At 34.7% G+C, this 24,826-nt stretch overlaps 1 protein-coding gene across 1 annotated transcript in view; it reads left to right on the forward strand.

Moving 5' to 3' along the window:
* LOC306860584 (uncharacterized protein) overlaps positions 1-24,826 on the forward strand; it is a 67,884-nt gene that overhangs the window by 2,203 nt on the left and 40,855 nt on the right. Inside the window, exon 2 of the mRNA XM_079402349.1 lies at positions 23,451-23,617. Coding sequence (XP_079258475.1) covers positions 23,514-23,617 — 104 coding nt within the window. The 5' untranslated portion in view covers positions 23,451-23,513. The remainder of the gene's footprint in view (positions 1-23,450; positions 23,618-24,826) is intronic.

Here is a 24,826-nt window from a genome sequence, read left to right on the forward strand (position 1 = left end):
AAATTTACAAAATATCTTCATGGAACATGATCTTTACTTTATGTCCTAATGATTTTTGGCATAAAAGAAAAATCTATCATTTTGACCCATACAATATATTTTTGGCTATTGCTACAAATATACCCCAGCGACTTAAGACTGTTTTTTTTGGTCCAGGGTCACATATATGCAATCAAGCCCACATGTAAACTGCAAAAATGGCATGACCTTTCAAGGGCCACCAGCAGATTTCTTCTGTTTTGTTGATTGACTCTAATGTATTAAACATGCCACATCCTTACAGACAGGCTACAGTGGCTGCATTTGTAACCACATGATCAGAGTCTGTGTTGTGTGACGTGACAGACTGTCATGCTGTCACAGCAGGATGCAGAAACTGGCTCACTGTGGGTTCAGTTAAATGTTTGAAAGGTGAACGAATGGGTCAGTTTGTACTCAATATATGCATTTGGTGTAGACGCTCTCCCACATGTGCAGTGCACAGACAGGATTTAATATGCACGCCATGCACTCCTGCCACCGTTGATGTCAAAGTAGATTCAGGATCAAGTAACACTCGTATACGCTTCTGTATCTTAAGACAGACATGAGCTGAGAGAGAGAGAGAGAGAGGAGGAAAAATGAATAGTCCCTATGGATTAGAGTGGAATATGTGTGACGGAGGGTAGAGGGAGGGTTTAGGGCACCAGAAACACTGACTGTATGAAAATCCCTTAATAATTAACACTACTCAGGCCATGAGGATAGAGGAAGGGTACAAACGGATGGAAAACCACTGTGTACGTGACAATTACGCAGAGTGGTCAACATGTTAACTAGAATGAATGAATTCTACTGAGAAGTGTTGGGGGATCTCCCAAAATGAATGAAACATGAAGCTCTTTTTAAAGGCTCTTCAGTGTGTCACCTTAAAGGGATGGTACACCAAAAAAAGAAAACTTCATGCTTTTTAAACCTGTATGATTAACATACTTCTGTGAAACATAAAAAATATATTTTGAGAGATTTTAAATGTTTTTTTCAATGTGGAAGTCAAATGCAAAACAGTTATATATATATATATTAAAAAAAAAAAAAAATATATATATATATATATATATATATATATATATATATATACACACACACACACACATATATATATATATATATTTATTTATTTATTTATTTTTTTTTTTGTGTGTTACTGTAGCAAGCCATACAGGTTTGGAATGACATGAGTTTTTCTTTTTTTTCTAAACTACTTCTTGAACTGACTCTTTTATTCTTTTGGGTTCTTGAGTGGACTACACTGTGCTTTGTAACATAAAGGACCTTCAGCATTCAAAGCACAAAAGGCTCCTTGTAGTGGAAAAATGTTCTTGATTTTACAGGCTCTTTAGATGCACACTAAAATAAATGCACACTTATTTCACTTATATGCAGAAAATTTAAAGAGGTTCTGAAGCTCTAAAGATTATCCCAGCTGTTTTGGGATATACAATGAAATTATTTTTCAAAATATCTTCTTTTGTTTCATAGAATAAAGTCATTTAGGTTTAAAATGACATGATGAGTATCACTGAGATATTATGTATATTTTTGTAATAGTTTAAATTAGTTTCTATTTTTTCATTTTATTTTTAATTCAAGTTTTATTAATTTTGCTTTTGTTTATTTAGTTAATTTTTTTATTTCATATTTTCATTTTGCCATTGCCATTATATTTCATAATTCTAGCATATTTATTAGTTATTGGTATTTGTTTTTAGAAATATATCTGTAGTTTTTAGTCATTTTTATTTCAGTTTTAGTGTAAATTTTAGTATGTCAACTTAAACTATATTAAAATGACAAATGCTGAGGATGAAAAGTTATATATAATATATATATATATTTATATTATATAATATATATATATAATTGTTCTTGTTTTTGGGTTTATAGTCAACAGTAATTCAAAATTGACCATATTTGCTTTCTTTATGCACGTCTCTGTTCTTATTATAATAATTCAAGACAGTATTTTAAAAAGAAAAATGTCTTCATAAAACATAGACCTGAAGTTATTTGGGAGTAAAATGTGTTTAATGCTTCTTTACTCTTGTTTTTCAAAAATCAGGTTTCTATTCAGATCTCAAAATCATCCCACAAGCAAAAAAAAAGCCTTATATGGTGCCATTTAGAATCCATTTTTATAAGAGTCTATTGGTTTCTGGGTTTGTAGAGCACCAGTACACAGATGGCTTTCTATTTGAAACTTTTGAAAAAGTTCTCCTGTGGTATCAGGCCGAAAACCCTTCTGGTTCTAAAGGATGTTGTTATTCACAGCTGAACAAGAGCGACCTGCACGCGTTTGGTTCACTGACATTATCTTCTGTCTGCTGGGTGGAGAGGCGGTGACCCGAGGAACAGCCTCTCGTTGCATCGAGGATGACAAAAAGTGAGATTCATGTTGCTGTTCCTCTCATCCAGGCAGACAGGAACCCCCCTCGCTCTCGATTTCTCATCACTGGCTATCATATGGTCAGGAAATAGGAGTGGGCTGCACCAAACTCAATAGGCATTTAAGCACTTAGGAGTATTTCGGGGCCTGTTGTGATACGCATTAGACTAACAGGCTTCATCCATAACACTACACAATATTGATTCATTTCCTCAGGGCGAAGGGCATAATAGCCTTTATCTATTTTCACTCCTTATCACCCTTGTTGCCTAATCACTTTGACTGTTTGCTGCCATTAAAGTGCTTAAAATGCCAACACCATAATCTCCGAAGGGTAGAAAAACTCGTAAAGGGACAAAGCGTTTATGGTGTGTATTCGACGTCATTGATGTATCAGCGACTTGGATTTAGTGACATTTCACTCTGTGAAAGAGGTCATTGAAGTCACCTGTTTGCGATTATAATTGATAGTTCCTTCTGAATCAGATGTCTGTTGTCGTGATGCTTCATATGATGACTATTAACCAGAAGAGGAAACGGTGGACTTGCGTAGAGACAGATAGGACACTGGGTTTTCCCCGTCCGACTGAAGGAACTTTTGTAAGTGGTCGCAGCTAATGCGCATTGACCTATTTTTCTGGGGATGGTCTGAGATCTGCTTTCCATGTCCTCTTTTGGCCCACGCTGAGTCCTGGTTTCTGTAGCTCACTATGGTAATGCGCAACAGGAAAAGTGCAGCATGCCTGTGAGCTGCAGAGCATCCGCCTAGAAAACACAGCAAACACAGCCACAGATCTGAGAGAGAGGTTAAAGTGAAAGAGAGGAAGAGATTTTGGTGGTTGTGGAACATAGCTGACTAGGCCTAAAACTGGTTCTCAACTGGTTTTGCTTTTGGGCCAAGATTCTTCAAGTGGTGACCCAATGCCAATACCAGAATTGTTCAGCGCACAAAATATAAACCAAAATGTCAGAAATTGCATTGCAATGTATTGATAATAATAATATAGTATTCATATATAATATAAATTAAATATGTAATTAAATATTAATAACAATGATCATACACTTGCTTTAAACATTTATGCATATGCAAATGTTTTTTCCAATGTATCTCAAAAGCGCGTTTTTGTTTTTCTGTGGGAGCAACAAAGCTCAATAGTCTAGGGGGCGCTAGAGGGCACATTGACATTTTAAGTAACTTAGGTTACGGTTCATATCAACAATGTACTAGAAAAAGAAAAGTTTCTTTCTTTTTAAAAGTTGACTTAGTGCTGGGCAATATACCGGTTCAAATGGTAAACCGGTTTGAATTACACACATGGTATGAACTTTAAAAAAAATGGCATACTAGAACAAATGGCTAACTGCCACAGACAGCGTCGTGAATTAAGAGGAGATCTCTGTTAACTGCATACTCTTCTGACTAATGGTTAGAGAACTATTAATAACACACAACTAATTCATTAACTGCGTAAATAAACCAACCGTAAATGGCCGTTAACAGAAGCAAGAGATGCGGAAGATGAACGCAAAGAGGAGAAAATACTATAGCAGGCAGAGCAAGATCACTGTTCACGATGTGTGAAATATTGGAAGAAAATCCTATATAATGAATTGGGTTTGTCTGAGGGAAACCGACTGTCTTCATAAAAGTTTAGATGGTATTTCTTTTCATCTTATTTCCATTTAAAGGTCCCATTGAAAGGTCAAAAGGTCAAAATTGAAGTTTTTTGGGTGTTAGTATCAATATGTTAGTCTTAAGTTTATCTGTATGCCAGTGTGCTCCAAAACAGTGACAAAATTCGCATTTAGAAGATATAAACATTCAAAACTTGCAGTTCGTCACTTCCGCCAAAACGCCTCAACGATTTTTTTTGACGTCACATCGAACTTTATCTTCTCATCAAACTTTCTGTCCAATCAAATTCTCTCTAGAATTCGAAGCGCTACACTATAAATAGACACTGAAGCCGCGGCTGAAATAGGTCACTTGTTCACAGAATTAGTATTTTCTGTACGGTGAATGGCACATAGTGCACTATATAGGGGACAGGGAACGATTCAGACAGTGTAAATATGCTTTCCATTGAGGAAAGAAGTCTAGTTTCACGTTGTGTCACGCTAACCACTGCAACGCACACACATTGGTCTGCTCCGGTCCAGAGACATGATAGCACAGAGCGGATCACATGCGCGAGTCGACGCAGACCACAAAACATATCGGACTGATTTGAATTCTACACAGAATGCTATATTTTATAGCAATATGGATGAGATTGTGGCTGTCATACACGTTCAAATGCGACTTTACGGAGCTTAACGACTTTAGCCCGAGCTGTGATATAAACAAACGCTACTGGCTATTTTAAAAGCCTTTAATGCATATTAATATAGTATTTAAAAGCACAGCGCTGCTTTTTTTTACAGCGGTAACCAAGGAAGCGTTCTATCACTGCTGTTACATAAGCGCCACCTGCTGGCAGAGAGTGAATGTGCGTCTCATTCAGTCCGTCTGCTGTTTCGGTTTCATGTAGATATATTTTATGTAGCATTATTTCACAAAGCTAAGGTCAGAGAATTCTGTTTTTGTTTTACATTTTGAAATGATACTAATCTAATTTCCATCAAAACTACTTATACTATAATGTAGCAACTTTGTTTGGATCGTTGATTAAAATGCAGTGGTTCTGTTTAATGCATTTTGATTCATATATAAAGGCCCAGTCAGGGAAAAACTGTGATGAACCGTGAAACCACCAGAATCCTAATCCACTAATTTCACATATAGATGACAATGTATCGAAACAATCCCGTTCACACGGATCCGCAAAAATTACTGATAATGCTGTATCATCAAAATCTTTTAGATCTAATGTAATTATTTCCCACATCCAAGTTCCAGGTTATAATATGCAAAAGTCTGAACATTAATCTCTTAATTTTACAATAAGTAGAGAAATTTACCCAAAATAAAGTCTTAAACATCTAAAAAATGCACATTTAAGGAGCTCCTCTTTTGGTGAAAGTTTTGGGACCGCTTTCAAAATGGCCTCTGGACAGTGTGAACACACGGAGACTCATATCTCAGCGTGCAATGATCTGATTGACTTGAAATTACAGGAGGTATATAGTAACAAACATATCAATTGTTTAAGACACCAAGTAGATTAATAAATAATTTTTTCTTTTTATAATCCGATCTCAAAACTGGAATTGTGCTTAATAGGTACGTTTACCCTAATTTACCATTAACAGAGATGCTGGATTAATTGCGTCCAATGTTTTGTCACTGACACTGCATTATCCCTAAACGTATGTCCCACAATGCACTGCTCCACTGCTATAGACACCAACTGAGAAACTGACACATTTACTAGATCAGCTTGATCATTTTAGCAGATTCTGTCGATTATGTCGACCCCTTACATCTAAGAACTGTATTACTAATATAAGATGTTCCGCTCACCGTTGCATGCAAAAACAACAGGATGTATGACTTAGAAACAGGCTATGAATAAATCGAGTGTCTGGTTTCTGTTTTGTAATGAAAATGCAGTTGAATGGAACCGTGGAGACCGAGATCAAGACATTGCAATGCTTATTTATAGTTTATTTACAATCATAATCTCGGTGCCATCGCCTTGGCAAACGGCAGCAGCATCCTTATCAAAACAACACCTACATGTTGTTGCGAGTCTCAACAGTCTGCAGTTTGCCAGGAGGTGAAAGAGTGAGACGGAGAGCGGTAGGAAATCAGTTGTGGTAGTTCAAAGAATCTGTGGTCTTACATATGAAGAAACACACACTGACGCACAGGAACACGCTTACACACATGCGCGCGCACCCTTGCCGTGCTGTCCCCTTTTACCAGTGTGTCATGTGAAGCAACAGCAGACATCAGTGCAAGTCTATTTTTAGCAAGTGCCTGCAAGACGCAAGCACATATGTTAAAATGCCGCTCAGCGGAATAGCAATGTTAGCTATCTTTGCATCCTGTTGCATTATCATAAACGAGACATGAATGTAACATATAGAGCAATATTTTGAATAGTAGTTGGAGTGTTTTGTATGATATATGTGTCTGTGTTTATGCACTTGCAGAATGTGCAGACTGGAGGGTTTGACTTAGCTATGCTGGTTGGCAAAATGCTGTCTAACAGAAAATGAAGGTAGCGTGAACTGTAGATATTAAACACATGACATTTCATTATTACTGTAAAATGGGGATTTTGGCTCCCAGAAATCTTGGAACTGTATCCATCAAATAAAATAAATGCCAAAGTTTTATTGATATACAGTGTCGTGTTATTTTAATATTGCTTATATACTGCACTGAAAAAAAATGGAGTAAGACTTACTTTGAAACAATTGTCACTCAGAAATTGCTTGTAATAATTTTTTACAAAAACACTGAATTTAAACTTGAAATATTTAGAAAGACTGAAATAAAATATCCCAATAATCTTTGTTTTATTTACAGGTGTTAAACATTATTACAATTATTAAAAAATATTTTATACTGTATATTAATATTAGCTTTTATTTTTATATTTTCAGTTAATAGTAATTAATTCAGTTAATGTGCTTTTGTCATGTTTATTAGTTTAAAATGATAGTGTATATCTATTAAAGGGGTTTTCCACAAGTTGATATGATTTTTTAGGGTTTTAATGAAAAGTCTATTGCATACTTTAGTTAAAATCTCTCAATGGTAGTGTAAATAACACCCTTTTACCCTGTCAAAATCAGCTCTGTTTTCAGCAAGCCGTTTCAGTGCATGTTGCTTTAAATGCTAATGAGCGCTGCTTGCTATTAACGTCTATTAAAAAATAATATATATATACACTGTTTATTATTTTATATTACTTTTAATTGTAGTAATTTTACTTCAGTTCAAATGTATTTATTTCAGTTAGTTGCCAAGGCAATATATTAATATTTATTTTTAATTCATGTTTTAAGTTATTTTTTTATTTATATGTCATTCCAGCTTTATTTCAATTACTGAAAAATGGAAACTACTGCATTAGTTTTAGTTAACAATTTCAACACTAATATTCAATGCAATGCAATGTAAAAACTAACTGTAAAAACGCTGTAAAATTGTGGAACCAAAGAAGTGGCATAAGCTTTTTTACAAATATTACCTGTTGACTGAAACACTGCTCAACCATTCAACCCCGCTATCGTTCCAAAATTAGCTAGTCCCTTCTGAGGGACATCTTAATCGGCTAAATTGGTAACCGTTACTCATCCTGCCATTTCTTTTTTTTTTTTTTTTTACTAGTGTCCATTTAATTTTAATGTATATGTAATATTTATTGCAGGAAAATGCCAGAATCACAACAAATCATAATATAAACCAGGGATTCAGATTGTATCCAAAGTTTTATAATGAATTTTAATAAAACTAATAAGTTCATCGAATATTTAGCATGACCACCTGTGCGGTTGACAATCTCAGCACCTTTTTGAAGTATTTAGTTTTTTTTTGAAGTCATATTTTACACCCTACTCGTGGAATGAGCCTAATATAGGTATTAGACTCTCAAAGAAAGCTCTTTTATTCCCCAGTATAGCAGGTGAGGCTGGTGCTAAAGTGATTGGAGGATGAGAGAGAGCTCTATTTCGGGAGTTTTCTTTGTTGAATTAATTTTGCTTATTTATGCATGCACCTCCAGATGAAAGCATCCCGCGGTCCCTAGTGGAACTGATGAGTTGTGGAATGAGAGGAGTTTTAGCTCTTTCTTTCTCGCTCCCTCTCTCTGTCTGATTCACTTCTCTCACGTCTTCGGTTCTTTCTACCTATGTTTCCTCCTCTCTTTCTTTGCAGAGGAATGGAAAGGTCACTAAAGTGTTTATTCCCAGCGCGATTGCGCTTTATTGAACGTGACGAATAGATTCATGTCCTATCGATTCCTCTGATCAATAAGTAGAGTGTTTGGAGAACTACAGAGGACTCTAATGAGATTGTTAGTAACCCAATTAGCTGCAAAAAACAGCTTATGAATTATGCAAGCCGTTATGCTTGGCTGCCATATCAAAAATAAACTAAACACATTATTATCAACCTGATTAGTGGTGAGCAAGGTCAGTCTTCATTATTAGCTTCATGACTTCGAATACGGCTCGACCTTCATCGTATTTTGAGCTAAACAATAAATTCTGTCTGTCCAATCAATGACTTTACATCACTTGTAAGGAGAGAAATTATATATAAAATTGTTAGTCACTTTTATTTTAAATAGACCTGACTTTTAATATATAAAAGCATTTGGTTAGTGCATAAGATGAGGTTGTGCAACTGTTTAGTGCATTCAGCTCAGAGTGAGAAAAGATGGATGGACAGATGAGCGGTTGGTCAAATTCGACTGGGACTACATTTTTCATAACTCTGTCAGGCGTAAACCTGCTCCGGCTTTCAAGCTGCATAAAATCAATGAGTGCACCATTAACCTACGATTGCAACGGGTCACTCCACCGCTGCCCCCCATAGTTCATGACCGCATGTGCGAAAAAGACAAACAGATCCAGAGCAGTTTGTGTATAGAAACAAATGTAGACGGAAAATCAGAGAAACACACATATAGCTTAAGAAATGTCTTAATATTCTGCATGTTTACTGATTAGCGCTGAACTGCTATGAAACTGAATCATTTCTGTTTTGAAATCCCACATTACACTGAAAATAGATCTTAGAGGAATATTCTGCATGGGCTATTTACAGCTTCAGCGTCTTAAATATAAACTTCGATGTACAGCGTTTTTCAGGGTGCTTGCTTTCTTAAAGGAATACTCCGAGTCGAGCTCAGTCGACAGCACTTGTGGCATGATGTTGATTAAAGTTGAATTAAAAATGTAAAAACAGTGAGGTATTTAGAGTGGAAGTAAATGGTGTAAATGATCAAATGTTCACTTCTAGCACTAGTGTAGTATTGTGGCCAAAAGACAAGAGTGTGTATGTTAACGTGATTTTAATCTTGAAGAAAATGCTTACTACTAACCTTGTGTGAAGCTGTATTCAAACTTTGTTGACACAACAAAATAAAGCCCTAAAACCATGGTAAAATTAAAAAAAATCAACTTTACAGCTTAAATAATACAGAAGTTTACTTCATTTACTTCCATTTAAGAGCCTCACCGTATTAAATTGACATTTTTTAAAATCCAGAATGATCCCATTTGAAACACAGTACAGCAAAGTGATTTATTCAAATTTTAAAATGGTGTTTTAAACTTTTTTTAAAAGTACTAAAAAAAAAAGGTTTTCTTAAAATACTTAGGTTTACTTCAAAAAACTACTTTAAGGAAATTAAAAAATAGTCATTTTTAGGTGAGAAATATAAATCATTTTAACATTTATACACACAAACATAAGATGAATATTTTTTATTAAATTAAATGAATAAATATGTATACAATTATACATTGTTATTTAATGTCTAAAATATATTATGCATTTTTATATTACAAAATATATCAGAAATTAATATTTACAAATGTATTATATGTATGTATAAATATGTATAACACATATATATATATATATATATATATGTATACTTTTAATTAATGTAAATTATGGATAAAATTATAGATTTTTTATTTGATTGATTTATTTATTTTTTTAAATAAATATGCATATAATATTATATGATACGACAATTTTCTACTACTATTATTTCCATTGTAAGAACTTCACCATTTATTGTTAAATGTCAAAATTCATATATTATGGATTATTCATATATAACATTTTTGATAACCATTGTGTCAAATGCTGTCAACTGAACTTGTAACTGAACCCTACATATTTCTTTAAGACAAATGATCTTTGAAATAATGCACTTACAATGTTAGTCTATGGGTTTGGAGGTTTAGGTGCAGAAATGTGAATCCTCTCTAGCTCTTATACGAATCAGTGTTATTTGAGCTGTAAAGTTGTCTAAATAGTCTTTTCCTAGTCTGAGAAACTTTTGGTTAGACATATGCATAAACATGAGGTTGAAAATGAACCGGAATATGCTTTTAAGAACAAGGCTTTATTCCAAAAATCAAAATCTTTTTGAGGTTTGAGGTCTGATGGATTTTTAGTGGGGGATTATTAAAGAAGCTCCCTTTGTCTTTTTGCTGCATACTGTACACTTCAAATGTCTCACATGGCTGTTATATATTATTCATGTGAGAATTATGTAACGGTGCCTACGTTGTGAAATGTCATAGAAGATTCAGAGGAGTTTGTTAGGCATCAGGTTCACAGATTTGATCGTGGATGGAAAAGACAGTTACACTTTATACTGCCATAGACAATCAAGCGTCGTTCTGCTTTGTTCTCCCGCTGGAGAAAGAGTTGTGGAGCGGTGTGCTTTATGTGTTTGATCACGATGTGTCCCGGTTGCAGTGGTGTGTGGGTGTGGGTTCGTGCGCTTATGTGGAGGCAGGGTGGAGGTTGCCTGCACCTTTGCAGAAGAAGGTGGAAAGTGGGTGAGTCATCCAAAATTAAACCACAAAAGCAAGAGCAGATTTGTGCGCTCTGGGGCTGCACACACACTCACACACCTAATAATGCAGGTTAATTAATGATTAACCTGCCATTTTATGCAATAATGAAATACCGTTTACCTAAATTAAGAAATTCATCATCATAAATGGGTCAGACGACTGTCCAACTAAACCCTGGCCATTCAAACAAATAGTGTAAAACTGAGTGATTCACTATTTATTCATATTTTGATTTGATTCAAAAGCAATATTTTATTCAGAACGATTCAGTTTAGACTAAAGTACAGCAGACTGATTCAGTAACTGTTTTGAAAAATAATAAACAGGTAAGAAATAGAAACAGAAAACAAAAATATTTAAATGTATAATTAGGCTATTATTGTATGTATGTGTGTGTATATATAAATATATATATACACATTATATATATATATACATATATACACATACACATATAAACATTCAAAATTAATAAAAACAGTAGCAATATCAATTATTTGTTATTTTTAAAAATATTTTTTATGAAAGATTATATATTTAATGTTACACAAATCATATATATATTTATATATATATATAAATTGCGTTAAAATTATATATAAATTAGTGCTGTCAAACTATTAATCGCATGCAAAATAAAAGTTTTTGTTGACATAATATATGAGTACTGTGTTTATTTATTATGTATATAATATATAAATACAAACACATGCGTGTACATATTTAAGAAACATATGTTATGTTTATATATTAAATATATTTATATATAATATAATAATATAAATGTATATAAATGTAAATATTTTCTAAATATATACTGTGTGTGTGTGTATTTATATATGCATAATAAACACAGTATACATACATATATTATGTAAACTTTTATTTTGGATGCGATTGATCGCGACTATTCGTTTGACAGCACTTGTATAAATATATACACAAAAATATTTTTATGTACAATTATAATGAAATAAAAATATATAATTTAAAATAACAATATGTATGTATTTGTATATGCGAATCTATAAATACAATTATTTATATATATATATATATATATATATATAGGAAAACAAAATATACATTTTTAATATTGTCATTTTCAAATATTATTTCATTATTTTATCACATTTATTTTATCATATTATTATATTATATTATATAAAACACTAACGATTCATTATTTAAAAATGTTCATGTAGGATCTGTGTAGGTCAGTTAGCAGGATTTTTAATGAACACTTATGAATCGTTTACCATCGTCAGATGTCTTGTTCCTCACAGGACGTCTTATCATCTGTCATATCGCAGAGCTGAGAGTAGAGTAAAGGCGGTCAGCTTCTGAGGTGACCCCGTCAAAGTGACAGAACAGAAGACGTGTCTGTCAGCGTCTGCTGTTGGTTTGCACACTGGGGCCGCTGGAGTCTGTCTGCGCACTGATCAAGAGAAGTGTCGCCCTGTGGAAAAGAGCAGGGTGTGTTTCTCCGTCTGAAATACAGGGCATGGAGACAGAAAGAGATGAAATGAGTAAAAGAGCATTTGAAGCATGGGATTGGTTCTTTCTGTCTACGTGGATGGCTGTTTTAGCACTCAAATTGCTTTCCGACGTCTGAGCTCTCCTCAGGGAAATATAGGGATGCAGAATCAGCGTATGAAGGAGAGCGGACACTGAGCGGCCTGATGGATTGGCTTGTGAGATGTGTCTCACTGTCACTGTCTTTTTTTGAAGGGGGATGTGCGTGAAGCCGGGGCGGGCCGCTAACGTTTATAAAGCAATATGAGTTTGTGAAACCCCAGAGGTGTTGTCAGGCTTTGAAAAATGTCGTTAGTCGCAAGCGCACTAGTGAGACCAGCAGATTCTAAGTGAGTGGCATAACGTGTCTCTCAGGTTAAAGGATTGTTTTACCCATAACTTACATTTTGTATTTACATTGTTCCAAACTCATGTGACTTCGATTCATGTATGAAACACAAATGAAGATATTTTTAATTAAACATGAGAGGTTTCTGTCCCTCCACTGAAAGTCTGTTCCACCAAATCTTAATAAAGACATCTTAAAAGTATCCACACGAATCAAGAGGTTTAATCCCAAGTCTTCTGCAGAGACTTGATTACTTTATATGATGGACAGATTTAATTTAGCCTTTTATTCACAAATAAATATTGATCGGTGCACGCACATAGAGCTCATCAAATATGGTAAACATACTCTGAAAAAAGGTACAAAAGCTGTTACTGGGGTGGTGCTTTTTTTAAAAGGTACATTTTGTACTTTATTTACCCCTAAAAGATGCTTCATTAGTACCTTAAAGCTACATATTAATACCTAAAGAGTAAATATTAGTACCTAAATGGTACATATTAGTACATTTCAAAAGGGTATAACACGCTACGAAAAAAAGATACAAAAACTGCCTAGTTTTTGTATCTTTTACACTTCTGTACCTTATTTACCCCTAAAGAAGTTACACTTCTGTACCTTATTTACCCCTAAAGAAGTTACACTTCTGTACCTTATTTACCCCTAAAGAAGTTACACTTCTGTACCTTATTTACCCCTAAAGGTGTTTATTAGTAACTTGCAGGTACATATTAGCACTTTAAAAGTAGGACTACATATTAGTACCTAACTGGTATATAGAAGTACCTGTTGAAAAGGTACTGCCCCAGTGACAGCTTTTGTACCTTTTTTCTGAGATTTCACAGAAGCTCAAACATTTAAAGGTTTATGGGTTTGGATCAACATAAAGGTGAGTAAATGCTTAATGTTTTTGATGAACTATCCATTTAAGTCGTCGTTCCCTGAAAATGAGTGATCTGTTAATTGCTATCATATTGAGTCCGTGAGTTGATTCACTTGAATGATTCAGACTGATTTTGACTGATTATTTGACAAAACCTGACTCAAAAGAGTGATTCTTTCATAACATGAATGATTCTCTAATTTCAGTGAAATTTTGGTTGGTTCCTCACAGAAACTTGCATGTGATTTCAGATGACCTGGAATATAGCGCTCAAGTGGATTTTGACATTTTATGGTGATTTTGAAGCCTGAAAGCTTCAGTACATATTTATTAGCTGCGTCCCAAATGACTCACTGAACACTATGCACTTATACACTCTGTACTTGTACTCAGCCATGTAGTGTATGAATTTTATGAGGTTATTTTGTCATTAATAATCGGAGTCTGATAGCCCCGCCCCCTTCGCTGTTTAATTAAAGCTGCTACAGTTGAGTGCATGAAGTGTCCAACATTCCACACGTCGTTTTTTCGGTTATTTAAGTGCATCATCCGGGTATTTAAAGTGCACTTGTTCTTTTTGGAAAGTTCAGTGTGAACGCACTACTCGCACTATACTACAAAACTTCAGAGAATACATAAGTACGTGATTTGGGACGCACCTATTGTAATTGCATAAAAAGAATTGATACAATTCTTTAAAATACACCTTGTGAAAGGACTCTCCTGCTTTAGACTGCCATGTAATCACTTAATGCAAAAAACTATGGATTGTGAAATAGGATGGAGGGCTAGAGAGAAGATCAGATGAGGATAGGGAAGAGAGGTGGTTTGGGATCTGGGTTGCGTGTCTAACCTCGAGAAGGACCAATCCAGTAGCAGGAAAATGATCGCAACAATTTTATCACCTCTATTCTCTTGAGTAACGCAACCCAATCATAGGTTTTCTAGGACATCTGTCTCATAAGTCTCTCTGGATTAAAAAGCCTTTCTCTTGGAAAAAGTATTTGCTAAATACTAAATACTACCACTGTTGCGATTTGACAAACTGCAACAGTTCACATTTTTAATGTCAAGTTTATGGGCAGGTAAATATAAAATTTGGTATAATTCTAAAATCAAAGTCTTGGATCAGGAAGTTTTTTATGTATTTATTTATTTAAAGAAATGTATAGTTTTATTCAGCAAAGATGCATTAAGTTGATCTAAAGTGACAGTAAAGACAACTTCATCAAAGAATCACTGTTTCCACAAAAATATGAAGCAGAACAACTGTTTTAACATTGATGATAACTATAAATGTTTCCTGAGCTGCTAATCAGCATATTAAATTGATTTCTGAAGGATCATGTGACACTGAAGACTGGAAAATTCAGCTTTACATCACAGGAATAAATTACACTTTAAATAGATATTCAAACATTTATTTCAAATTATAATAATATTTCAGTAATATTACTGTATTTTAGATCAAATAAATGTCTTTAAAAAAAAAAGAGTGTTTATACTCGCTCAACTATCCTGTAAAAACTTAATGGCATGAACCTTTGCAAGCATTGCCAAACTCAGCGACTAGATCTTCTTTTGAAGCGCTAAATGTAGTAGCCTCTGCCACCTTGTAAACAGAAGTTTATTTCCCGGTGGACTGATAAAAACCTGTGCTCCCTGACTCCTGGAAATTGCATAAAGCAGTCAGTCAGATCAAAACCTGCTCTTGCCTCTGATGTGTGCAATCTGCAGCCTGTCAGCGAACGGTTTGTGGGCGGCCTGGACGTGCCATCTGAGGCCAAAACTAGGTTAGATTTGACATAATGTGTCTAATGTGACCAAATGCACATTTAGTGTTACATATTCCTTATTTCCCCACATCTTATTTGGTTTATACAGCTTTTATGTTATCAAATGTTTTGTGTCATTTGGGACAGGTGCTTAAAACACTGCATTCTGGATTAATGTGCTTCTGATAATACCAATCCTGTAACTTCCCGACCCGGAAGCCAGCAGTGAGTCTACAACAGATCTGAGCATGATGGATGATGTAGTCCACAATCTGTTGAGCTTCCTGCTTCTCTTACCCATTTTCTGAGAGCTGGGTATTTCTTGTTTCACAACAGTTGTGAGTACAGAGGAGAAGCAATGAATTATTAAATGTTGTGTTTGAGCAGAAATAGAAACCTGCCTTCAGAAGTGTGAAAATATTGCTCATCAACAGGGAAAAGCATGCATTGTTTTGTATTAAAGACACTGTGTGCTGCTAATCTACAATAGGGGCTTGTGAAAAAGGTTCTTTCTTCTATTAAAACTTAAATTTAAATAAAATATTACTCATATATATATATATATATATATTATATTATTAGCTTATGATTTTTAACAAAATTTAGTTTAAATTAGATTTTTTTTGCTTTTTCATTTTAAAATGTAATCTTTAAACTTTAATGTTACACTTTTACTTAGTTATTTTATTTAAAAAATATTAAATATATATAAAAATATAAAAAAATTTCAGTTTAAAGTTTTAGTATATTTATTATAATTTTTTCATTTTCAAATAAAATTTGTACATTTTATTTTTACAATATGAATTTTTGCCTGAATTCAAAGGAATTTTATGAATGAATTCTAAAAATTAATGATGTAAATTCATTTATTCTTCCTTGTTTTACAATGTTAAGCTTTAAAAAATTAAATTTTTGCTTTTATTACTTTAAAAAATGAACAGAAAACTTTTTTGCTTTCTCATTTTTATTACATTTTCAAATTCTCTCATTTATTTGTAATTTATATTTTGTACATTTTTGTTAAAAATAATAATTTTAATATTCTATTATTATTATTTTATTTCATTTATTATATATTATTTTATATTATTGTATTATTTTATATTTAAATAATTGTATTATTTTTTAAATTATTTAAAAATGTATTAATTTACAATTTTAATAAAAATACATTTTAAAAATGTACATAAAATTTGATGTTTAAAATGTAATTTATTCTCTGCTTTTTCATTTTAAAACTTTGAATTGTAACATTTAATTTAGTTACCATTCTTATTCTAAATTTATAATTTTAAAGCGTGAACCGAAAATTATTGCAAGTGAGAGTGGCAAATAGGATTGCGATTTGAACCTTTGTCAGTCTTTATGCACTATAGCTCATCGTTTCAACTACCGCACCACATGTCCTAATGATTCTTTTCTACTCTAAAACAGTTTTCGACTATAAAACTATTTCTTTTCTACTCTAAAACACTTGACACATACATAGCATGTGTTGATGGATGGAATTTAAACTACTGATGGCCCTTTTTATGACTTATTTATTATTTATCAACTCATAGAGGAGTCTTATAAAGTGCAAACACACACTCCCTGTGGCTGATTCTCCGAGTGCTGCTGTAATGATACCAAACAGGACTGCTGGGACGGACAATCAGAGATTAGTCACGGATCAAAGTGATTGTCACCCCTCAAACGCTTCTGCATCACTGACACTGAAGCATAGGGAAGAGATTTGTCTCTCTCACGCTCAACATGCTTCAGACGATGGCTGTGATAGAGAGAAAGAACATTTCCATGCTCAAATAGTGTTATGGAGAAGTGTGCTGAAGCCTTGGCGAACCCTCAGCAGAAGTCTGGCCAGTTTAGAGTTAAGACGCTTTATGAGAAGTTAAGCACTGAAATCATTTTAATCTGCTTTGAACAGACGTTTGATACTTTAGGACATTTGGAGACAAATTCAGTCTGTCGTAAAAATCCCATTTGGGTGTTTTTACAGTGTACTTAAGGCGTTTAGACCGTCTTCAAACTGTTATGAGAAGACCTAAGTGTTTATTGATGAAGTCTACAGTGACTGTAAACTTCAAATAGCTGGAGAGCTGAAAACTTAAAGGTAAAGTATTAAACTTTTTAATGACTAGAGAACAGTCATGGGTGTTCAGCCAGTGTTTGGGACAGTGTTGGGTCACAGAGATGCTGGTGCCGAGATACAAGGTACATATAATAGAGAGAGACAGTGCCTGCTTTTTCAGCTGTGTTCTGGAAGTAGCCTATTTTTTCTACCACGAGGTAAATCACAACATTACAAACTTTGATTTGAGGCAAAAAGCATTCGAAAATCAAGATTGTGTTGTTAACAGCTTTAATGAATGAAAGAACCACAGTCCCATAGCCTTGATTAGCAGCCATGTAGCTCACACTAGGTTTGTCTTTAATGTTTTTTAAGTTATTGTTAAAAACAGATTCCTGCATGTATGGATAAAATGAATGTGATTTTAATTACAGAACCAGACTATACTATTAAGCTACTTAAAAAAGTAGTCTATGCTAGTTCGAGTCTCGGGCCGGCAGGGATTGTAGGTGGAGGGAGTGAATGTCCAGCGCTCTCTCCACCCTCCACGTCACTTTTTTTTTAAAAATAAGGCTCAAATCACTCCTTCATTGCGAAAATTGTACATTTATAATAATTATGAATTATTTAAATATAGAAAAGGTTAGTTAATGCATAATATGGGGTTTGTTTGCATCACTAACACTAAGCAATAGTGATATGAAGAGAAACCATGGCCTATAACTGCTGCCAGCATGATGAAATCTGTTGATACAGTAAGTGTAAACACACACATGGTCTCGGTCTAACCATAAAAACTGTCATACTGCACTGGTCAAAAGTCATCCTGTCCACCCGTCAACCACAGTGTTATGAAGTGTCCAGATGGTGCTCTTTGTAAAACAGTCCACAGTGTAAACCCATAGGCCACGGTGGGGAGGTGTTAAATGCTCTACTGTCTGCGAAATAGCCAACAGCAACGGCTCACCCAGTTCTGAAATGTCGGGGTCAGTCGGGGACGTGTTCTGCAGCCTCTCTGAGGATATGGATTGAGGGGTTTTCCGCTCTCATAATGGGATTTATCCGCATGGTGAGCTAAAAGATGGAGAGAGGGATGAGGGAAGTATGAGGAGCAGCGTGAGGCTGAACTCCCTCATTCTCACGAGAGCATGTTATGATGGCCGCAGATGGAGTTTAGCTGTCATATTAGCAGGGTGTCGAGTGCATGTGTTGAGCTGCACGTGATTCCACACCCAATCCCCACAAAACAACAGCGGCTTTGAAGTAGAAAGAGAGATGGAAAGAGCTTTGTGACACTGTGGAACGTTTCATGTCTCAGCTAAAAGATTGCAAACACTACGGCTCTGTTACAGAACCTAATTTGATGCTTCGCTGTTTATAGAGGCCAAATACAATCCCAGGTAACATGTTTAGGTTCAAACGTTGTGGGAACGTTGTTTTGAAATGTTTTAAAACCTTGAAATGTCCAGTTTTCTTGTTGTGTTTATAATGTTATTTAAAGGATACAAAAACCTTTTTACTAATGTTATTTTTAGCCAAATATAACGTTATTTCAACGTTTATTTTAATATTCTAGGAAGGTTAAAACATCCTTTTTTTATCATGATTAGAATGTTATTTAAAGGTTTTCAAATGTTTCTAAAAACTTTATTTTTACCGAACATATATCATTATTTGGATGTTTATTTTTAATATTCGTACATATTTTACGAAGTGGCTAATTTGTATTGAATTCGTATGACCTCAAATTCATACGATTTTTGCTAAAAATTAAGTTTATGCAAATGCTTTTTGTTATGAATAATAATGTTCTGATTCTAAACCTGTGTTAGCATATTTCTAAGCTAATACCTTTACTCTAACAAGAACAAAAATATCAGTCACAATCATACTGTATATTGGGGCAAACAGTACTTTAATTACTTTTCAATGCTGAATGAATTATATATTAAAATGGGCATTTCTTGTCTTGAAATTGTTGTAATGCCTCGAATGTAAAGCATATATGAAATTCTGCCTTAGACTTTGGCCAAAATGAGGGTTATTAAAAGTAATTTCCTATAGTTTTGCAACTAACTACAGTTTGAAACAAAGCACTTGTTCTGTTAGAATACAGTTTGTACAATTTTATTCACATCTCCATTCATTCATTCTTTTGAAAGAAAATATTTTTATTAATATTTTAAAGAATGCATTAAATTGATGAAGAGTGACAGTATAGGCATTTATATTGCTACAAAAAACACTTTCTTTTAGTTTTCAAATAAATGCAGATTTTTGGGGATTTTCTATTTGTCAAAGAATCAAGAAAACATTTATCATGGTTTCCACAAAAAACATTAAGCAGCAATGTTTTGAACATATTGATAAATGCATCTTGAGCTGTTAGAAAGATTTCTGAAGGATCATGTGACACCGAAGACTGGAGTAATGATGCTGAAAATTCAGCTTTGATCACAGAAAAATAAATTACATTTTACACTATAGATACACTTAATAACTTTTGTCTGGTAGTGTGAATATATATATATATACATAGTATCGGCCAGATCCAAATGTTTATGTGAAATCACAACACTGCCATTTTTTCTAATACTGCCTTTAACACAGGCTGCATGAATAAACACAAACCAACCCATGCATCAGTCCTGCTTATTTCTCTGACATAAATATTGTGCATAGAACCTGTTTCCCCACAAAACGTGTAAAATTGAATGTTTACAGTATTGTGTGATTACACATGGATTGGGACAAACTCCTCACATTCAGTTTGTGAATTCCTGGCCACAATTAGAGAAATTGTAGCAGGTCTGTAATCCTGCTGCGAGAGTTGAAAGAAGCTTTGGGTTGTTCCACGGGCCATTAGAGAATGATGGGAGGTCAGGTTTGGGAAGGGAGGGAACCGCTCATCTACTTCTAAATGTGATTACAATGATGCAGCGTGAGCGTGCACATATATTCGTATGATGGGATTTAGATCGCGTTCACCTTAAGGGACCAGGCTGTACGCAATGGCAGTGCGCACTTTATTTAGTAGTGAAGTGTGCCTCAGAAACAATGTACATTTACAGTAATGCACACTTTTGTCATTGAGAAACATTGTAGTTGATTTCCATCTAAATAGGGTCGTTGTTCATAGTTCAGACCTTTTTTTTTGTGGTTGTATTTCTTTAGATGACGCATTTAATGTGCTGAATGTGCAGGTTGAAGCATAAAGAAAGCTTTTTCTTCTGTGGTAATTCAGAGAAAATGCACATAGCCCTGCTACTCACTGCAAACTTGCCATTTCCTCTGTGCAAAGATATGCGAGCTTAATCACACACACTCAGATTACAGTGTGTATGCGCGTGTGTGTATATATGTTGCGTTTGTGCGTTCATCAGCGCTGCTATGGTGAGAGGTGGGAACAACAAAGACGTACGAATTGTTGCTAGAGAAACCTTCCCATGGGGAAGCACTGAGCAACACACTCCAACAAATACTTGCCCTGTTTAAAGACTCGTCCGAAGCTTGATACTGTCTGTCTGGTTTCTATACCTCCATTTATAGCAGTACTCTCCTCGTTTCTTTTCTTTCGTCGTTTAGCTGCAGATTCTCCTCGGTCCATTCCGACTGAATGTTTAGGAAATGTGCTGACAACAGCATCAGACGGAGGAGAGAAGGAGGGAGGATGGTTTTGAATTTTTCTGGGGTGGTAGAAGGATGCAATAATATCTTTGAGAATGCAAAAACAGTGTTTATCTCACACAGATTCTTGTTTTATCAACCATCCACACACACACACACACACACACACGCGCGTGCGATTCACACCCACAATCGTAAAAATGGTGAACGCTTTTGGGTTTCCATGACCTCCTTTCCCGAGTCGGTTTTTTGTCATATCCCGCTCTCTCTCTCTCTCTCTCTCTCTGTTTCTCAGTCTAATCCTGAGCTTTGGCCACATTTCTCCTCTGGCTGCATGTGTGTCATTTTGTGTTTTGCGTGTGTGAGTGCGTTTAGAGGGGAAAGCTCAGGCCATCGTGAAAAATTGATATTTGATCCCATGTGTGAAGGAGAGGAATGAGTCCAGCTGGCTTCACACCAAACATCAACACTTCTCTCTTTCGTCTGTGATGTATGATGGGCTTCTTCATATGCCAGGCTGGCATTTTTAATGACATGATGAAAAATGTCAGGACCATACAGTAAAAACATTTTAGTAGTTCATCATCCTGATGTTTATTTGAGAGAAACGATAGCTGTGCTTTGCAAAAATGATGACATTGTCATGCTGGACAGCCCCGCCCACTGTGAAATTTCACTGAAATCTGATTGGACATTTTGTACCTTATGTTTATGTACGTATAAGCAATATTGTGAAATATTAGTACGGAATGTATTTTCAAATAATTTAAAGCTGAATTTTCAGCATCATTACTCCAGTCTTCAGTGTCACATGATGATCCTTCAGAAATCTTTCTAATATGCTGATTTGCTGCTCCAGAAACATTATTATTTCCTCTTATTATATTATGTTGAAAACACTGTGATTCATTTTCTTCAGGATTCTTTGTTTAATAGAAGGCTCAAAAGAACAGCATTTAACATTTGCATTTGTAACATCTTTTCTGTCACTTTTGATCAATTTAATGCATTCTTGCTTTATAAAAGTATTCATTTCTGTCAAAAAATCTTACTGGGTCATGGGTCAAAGACAAAAAGGCAGTTTAAAGCAAAACGATAAAAGTTTTATACATTTTTTGTGCAATAAAATCATGCATTTTTAACCAAGATTTACAGGGGGAAAATATTCACAAAATGTTCACAAAAGGTTTTTTAAACATTAAATTAGACACTTTACATGCATTTAACCCTTACAGAAATTAACTATGGTTTTACAGAAAAAACAATTGTAGTTAAACCATGGTAACCACAAATTAACCATGGGTTTGCTACACTAACCATAGTGGTATTGGTAGTAAAACTGTGGTTATACAAATAATCAATATGCCAAAAAAACATGGTTACTACAGTTTTACTATAATAAAACCATGGTTATTATTTTTGTAAGGGATGTATATAAAATAATTACTTTTGTAAATTTATTTTAATGTGGACAACAAAATGGGATGTCTCGGTAACATAACACAGCGACTTGTATTTGTACGTGTATTTATCCTAATGACTGAATGTTGACTGAGACTTTAGCTTTGCTTGTAGCTAGTCTTCATATTTTCCCCACAGACGAGCCTCAGCAGAAATATTAAACTTCAGATTTCATCCCAGGCATTACTGTACACAGAGAGAGATTAAACGCCAGCCATGGCTGTCACTCATGTGTGCAAGTTTTTAAAAAACTTTTTGAGTCAGAATACTGGTTTTAAAACATAATTCTTTCTTAAGCTCACTTTTCTTCTTGCTGCAGGTATATTGGTCAAATCATTTGAGCCACATGGGGTAAAACAAATTAAATAAAGATAAAACATGAATAATTAATGCTTGCTCGAAACCACAAACTTCTAAAGCAACAAAACCTGCCTTGTTTATATGTTAAATATTTATTTGTAAATGTGAATTTTCATTTAACAGTTACATATTATGTGAGACACCTTTATATACAGTATTCATTCATTTGCTTGCCAGTCCAATATCTCAAAAAATAGGTTTCTTGCTCAAAACGTTTCCTCTAAATATTGATTTGAAACATCTTGACATGCCTTAACCCTCTTTAATTGATCATTTCATTCACTCTGCATCATCACAGATATCTAATAATTACATTATAAGTCAATAATTATTAGCGTAATTCCGTACCTCAGTGTAACTTCATTTATTTATATCCATTTTCCTGTGTTGTCATTCATTTATTGTTAAATCAGTTCTGTGTGTTGTGGGCCTAGTCATAGCTTCTGATCTGATCTTGTTTGTATTATGTGTGTGTGTAGGTGCCCCAGACGAGCCGTACGGCTGGACCTGTGTGTGTGTGTGTGTGTCTACAGCTCAGTGGAATGATTTCAGATCTCCCCAAGGTGCTGATACTGGGGGCCATCGCCGCCGCCTCTGCCTTTGTGGTCACCATCCTTATTGTCTTGGTGTGTGTGGGGTGTCAGAGGTAAGCAAACACACACACACACACACACACACACAAGTGGTTTACAGGGACTCTCCATCGGCGTAATGGTTTTTATACAGTGCAAACAGTATATAATATCATGCTCTTCTATATGAGCTCTTCCGCTCATCAAGGCTGTATTTATTCGATCAAAAATACAGAAAAAACTGTAATATTGTGGAATCTTATTGCAATTTCTAATATTGGTCTCCTGTTTTAATATACTTTAAAATGGAATTTATTTCTGTGATGCAGCACTGAATTTTCAGCATCATTACTCCAGTCTCAAGTGTCACATGATCCTTCAGAAATCATTCTAATATGCTGATTTATAACACTTGAAACTTTTGTGCTGCTTCATATTGTTTTTTGGAACGTGATACTTTTTGTTTGATTCTTTGATGTATACAAAGAGCAGCATTTGTTCAAAATATAATTTTTTTCTAACAATACAAGTCTTTACTATGACTTCTTATTCATTTACCTGAATAAAAGTATTAATTTCTTAAAAAAAAAAAAGTACTGATCCCAATCTTTTGAATAGCATTGTATATTGTAACAATTTCTTTTTAAATAAATCAGAGAATCCTAAAAAAATATCACAGGTCCCAAAATAAAAAATATGAAGCAGCACAACGGTTTCCAACATTGTGTTACGGAGCCGACGAGACGTACGGATCCATGTGCAAAGCTTTATTCAGAGACGTGGTCATGAAACGGGCACGGATTCAATAATGGCAAACAGGTACAACACAGGCAAGACAAAGAGTAATCCTAGGACAAGCGTGGGCCTTCGATCAGCGAACAATATCCAACAGGGCAAGGTAACAAGATAATCCAGGTACACGAGCAATAGTCCAAGCGAGGTGCAAACAGAGTCCGAAACAGCAGGCAAAGGGTTAATCCAAGATACACAGGCAGGAGATCAGGAAACAAGGCTACATGAAATGACTAGACTTAGACTAGAACTAGAAATAAGGCTCCGTAAGGCAGTTATCACTAGATGAGTGGTAAACGTAGAACAATACTAGAGACTAAACAGAAACACAGAATGGCTCGGTAAGGCAGCTAACACTAGGAGAGTGCTAAACGCTAGAACAATACTCAGCGATCTGAAAGAGGAAGTCCAAGGCTTATAAAGCGTGTCTGAATGGATTCTGCTTTGTATTTGTAATCAGTGCATTCAGCTGTGTGTGTGTGCAGTCAGTG

This window comes from Barbus barbus (assembly GCF_936440315.1).
Source record: "Barbus barbus genome assembly, chromosome: 41".
In the NCBI taxonomy this organism is placed as follows: domain Eukaryota; kingdom Metazoa; phylum Chordata; class Actinopteri; order Cypriniformes; family Cyprinidae; genus Barbus; species Barbus barbus.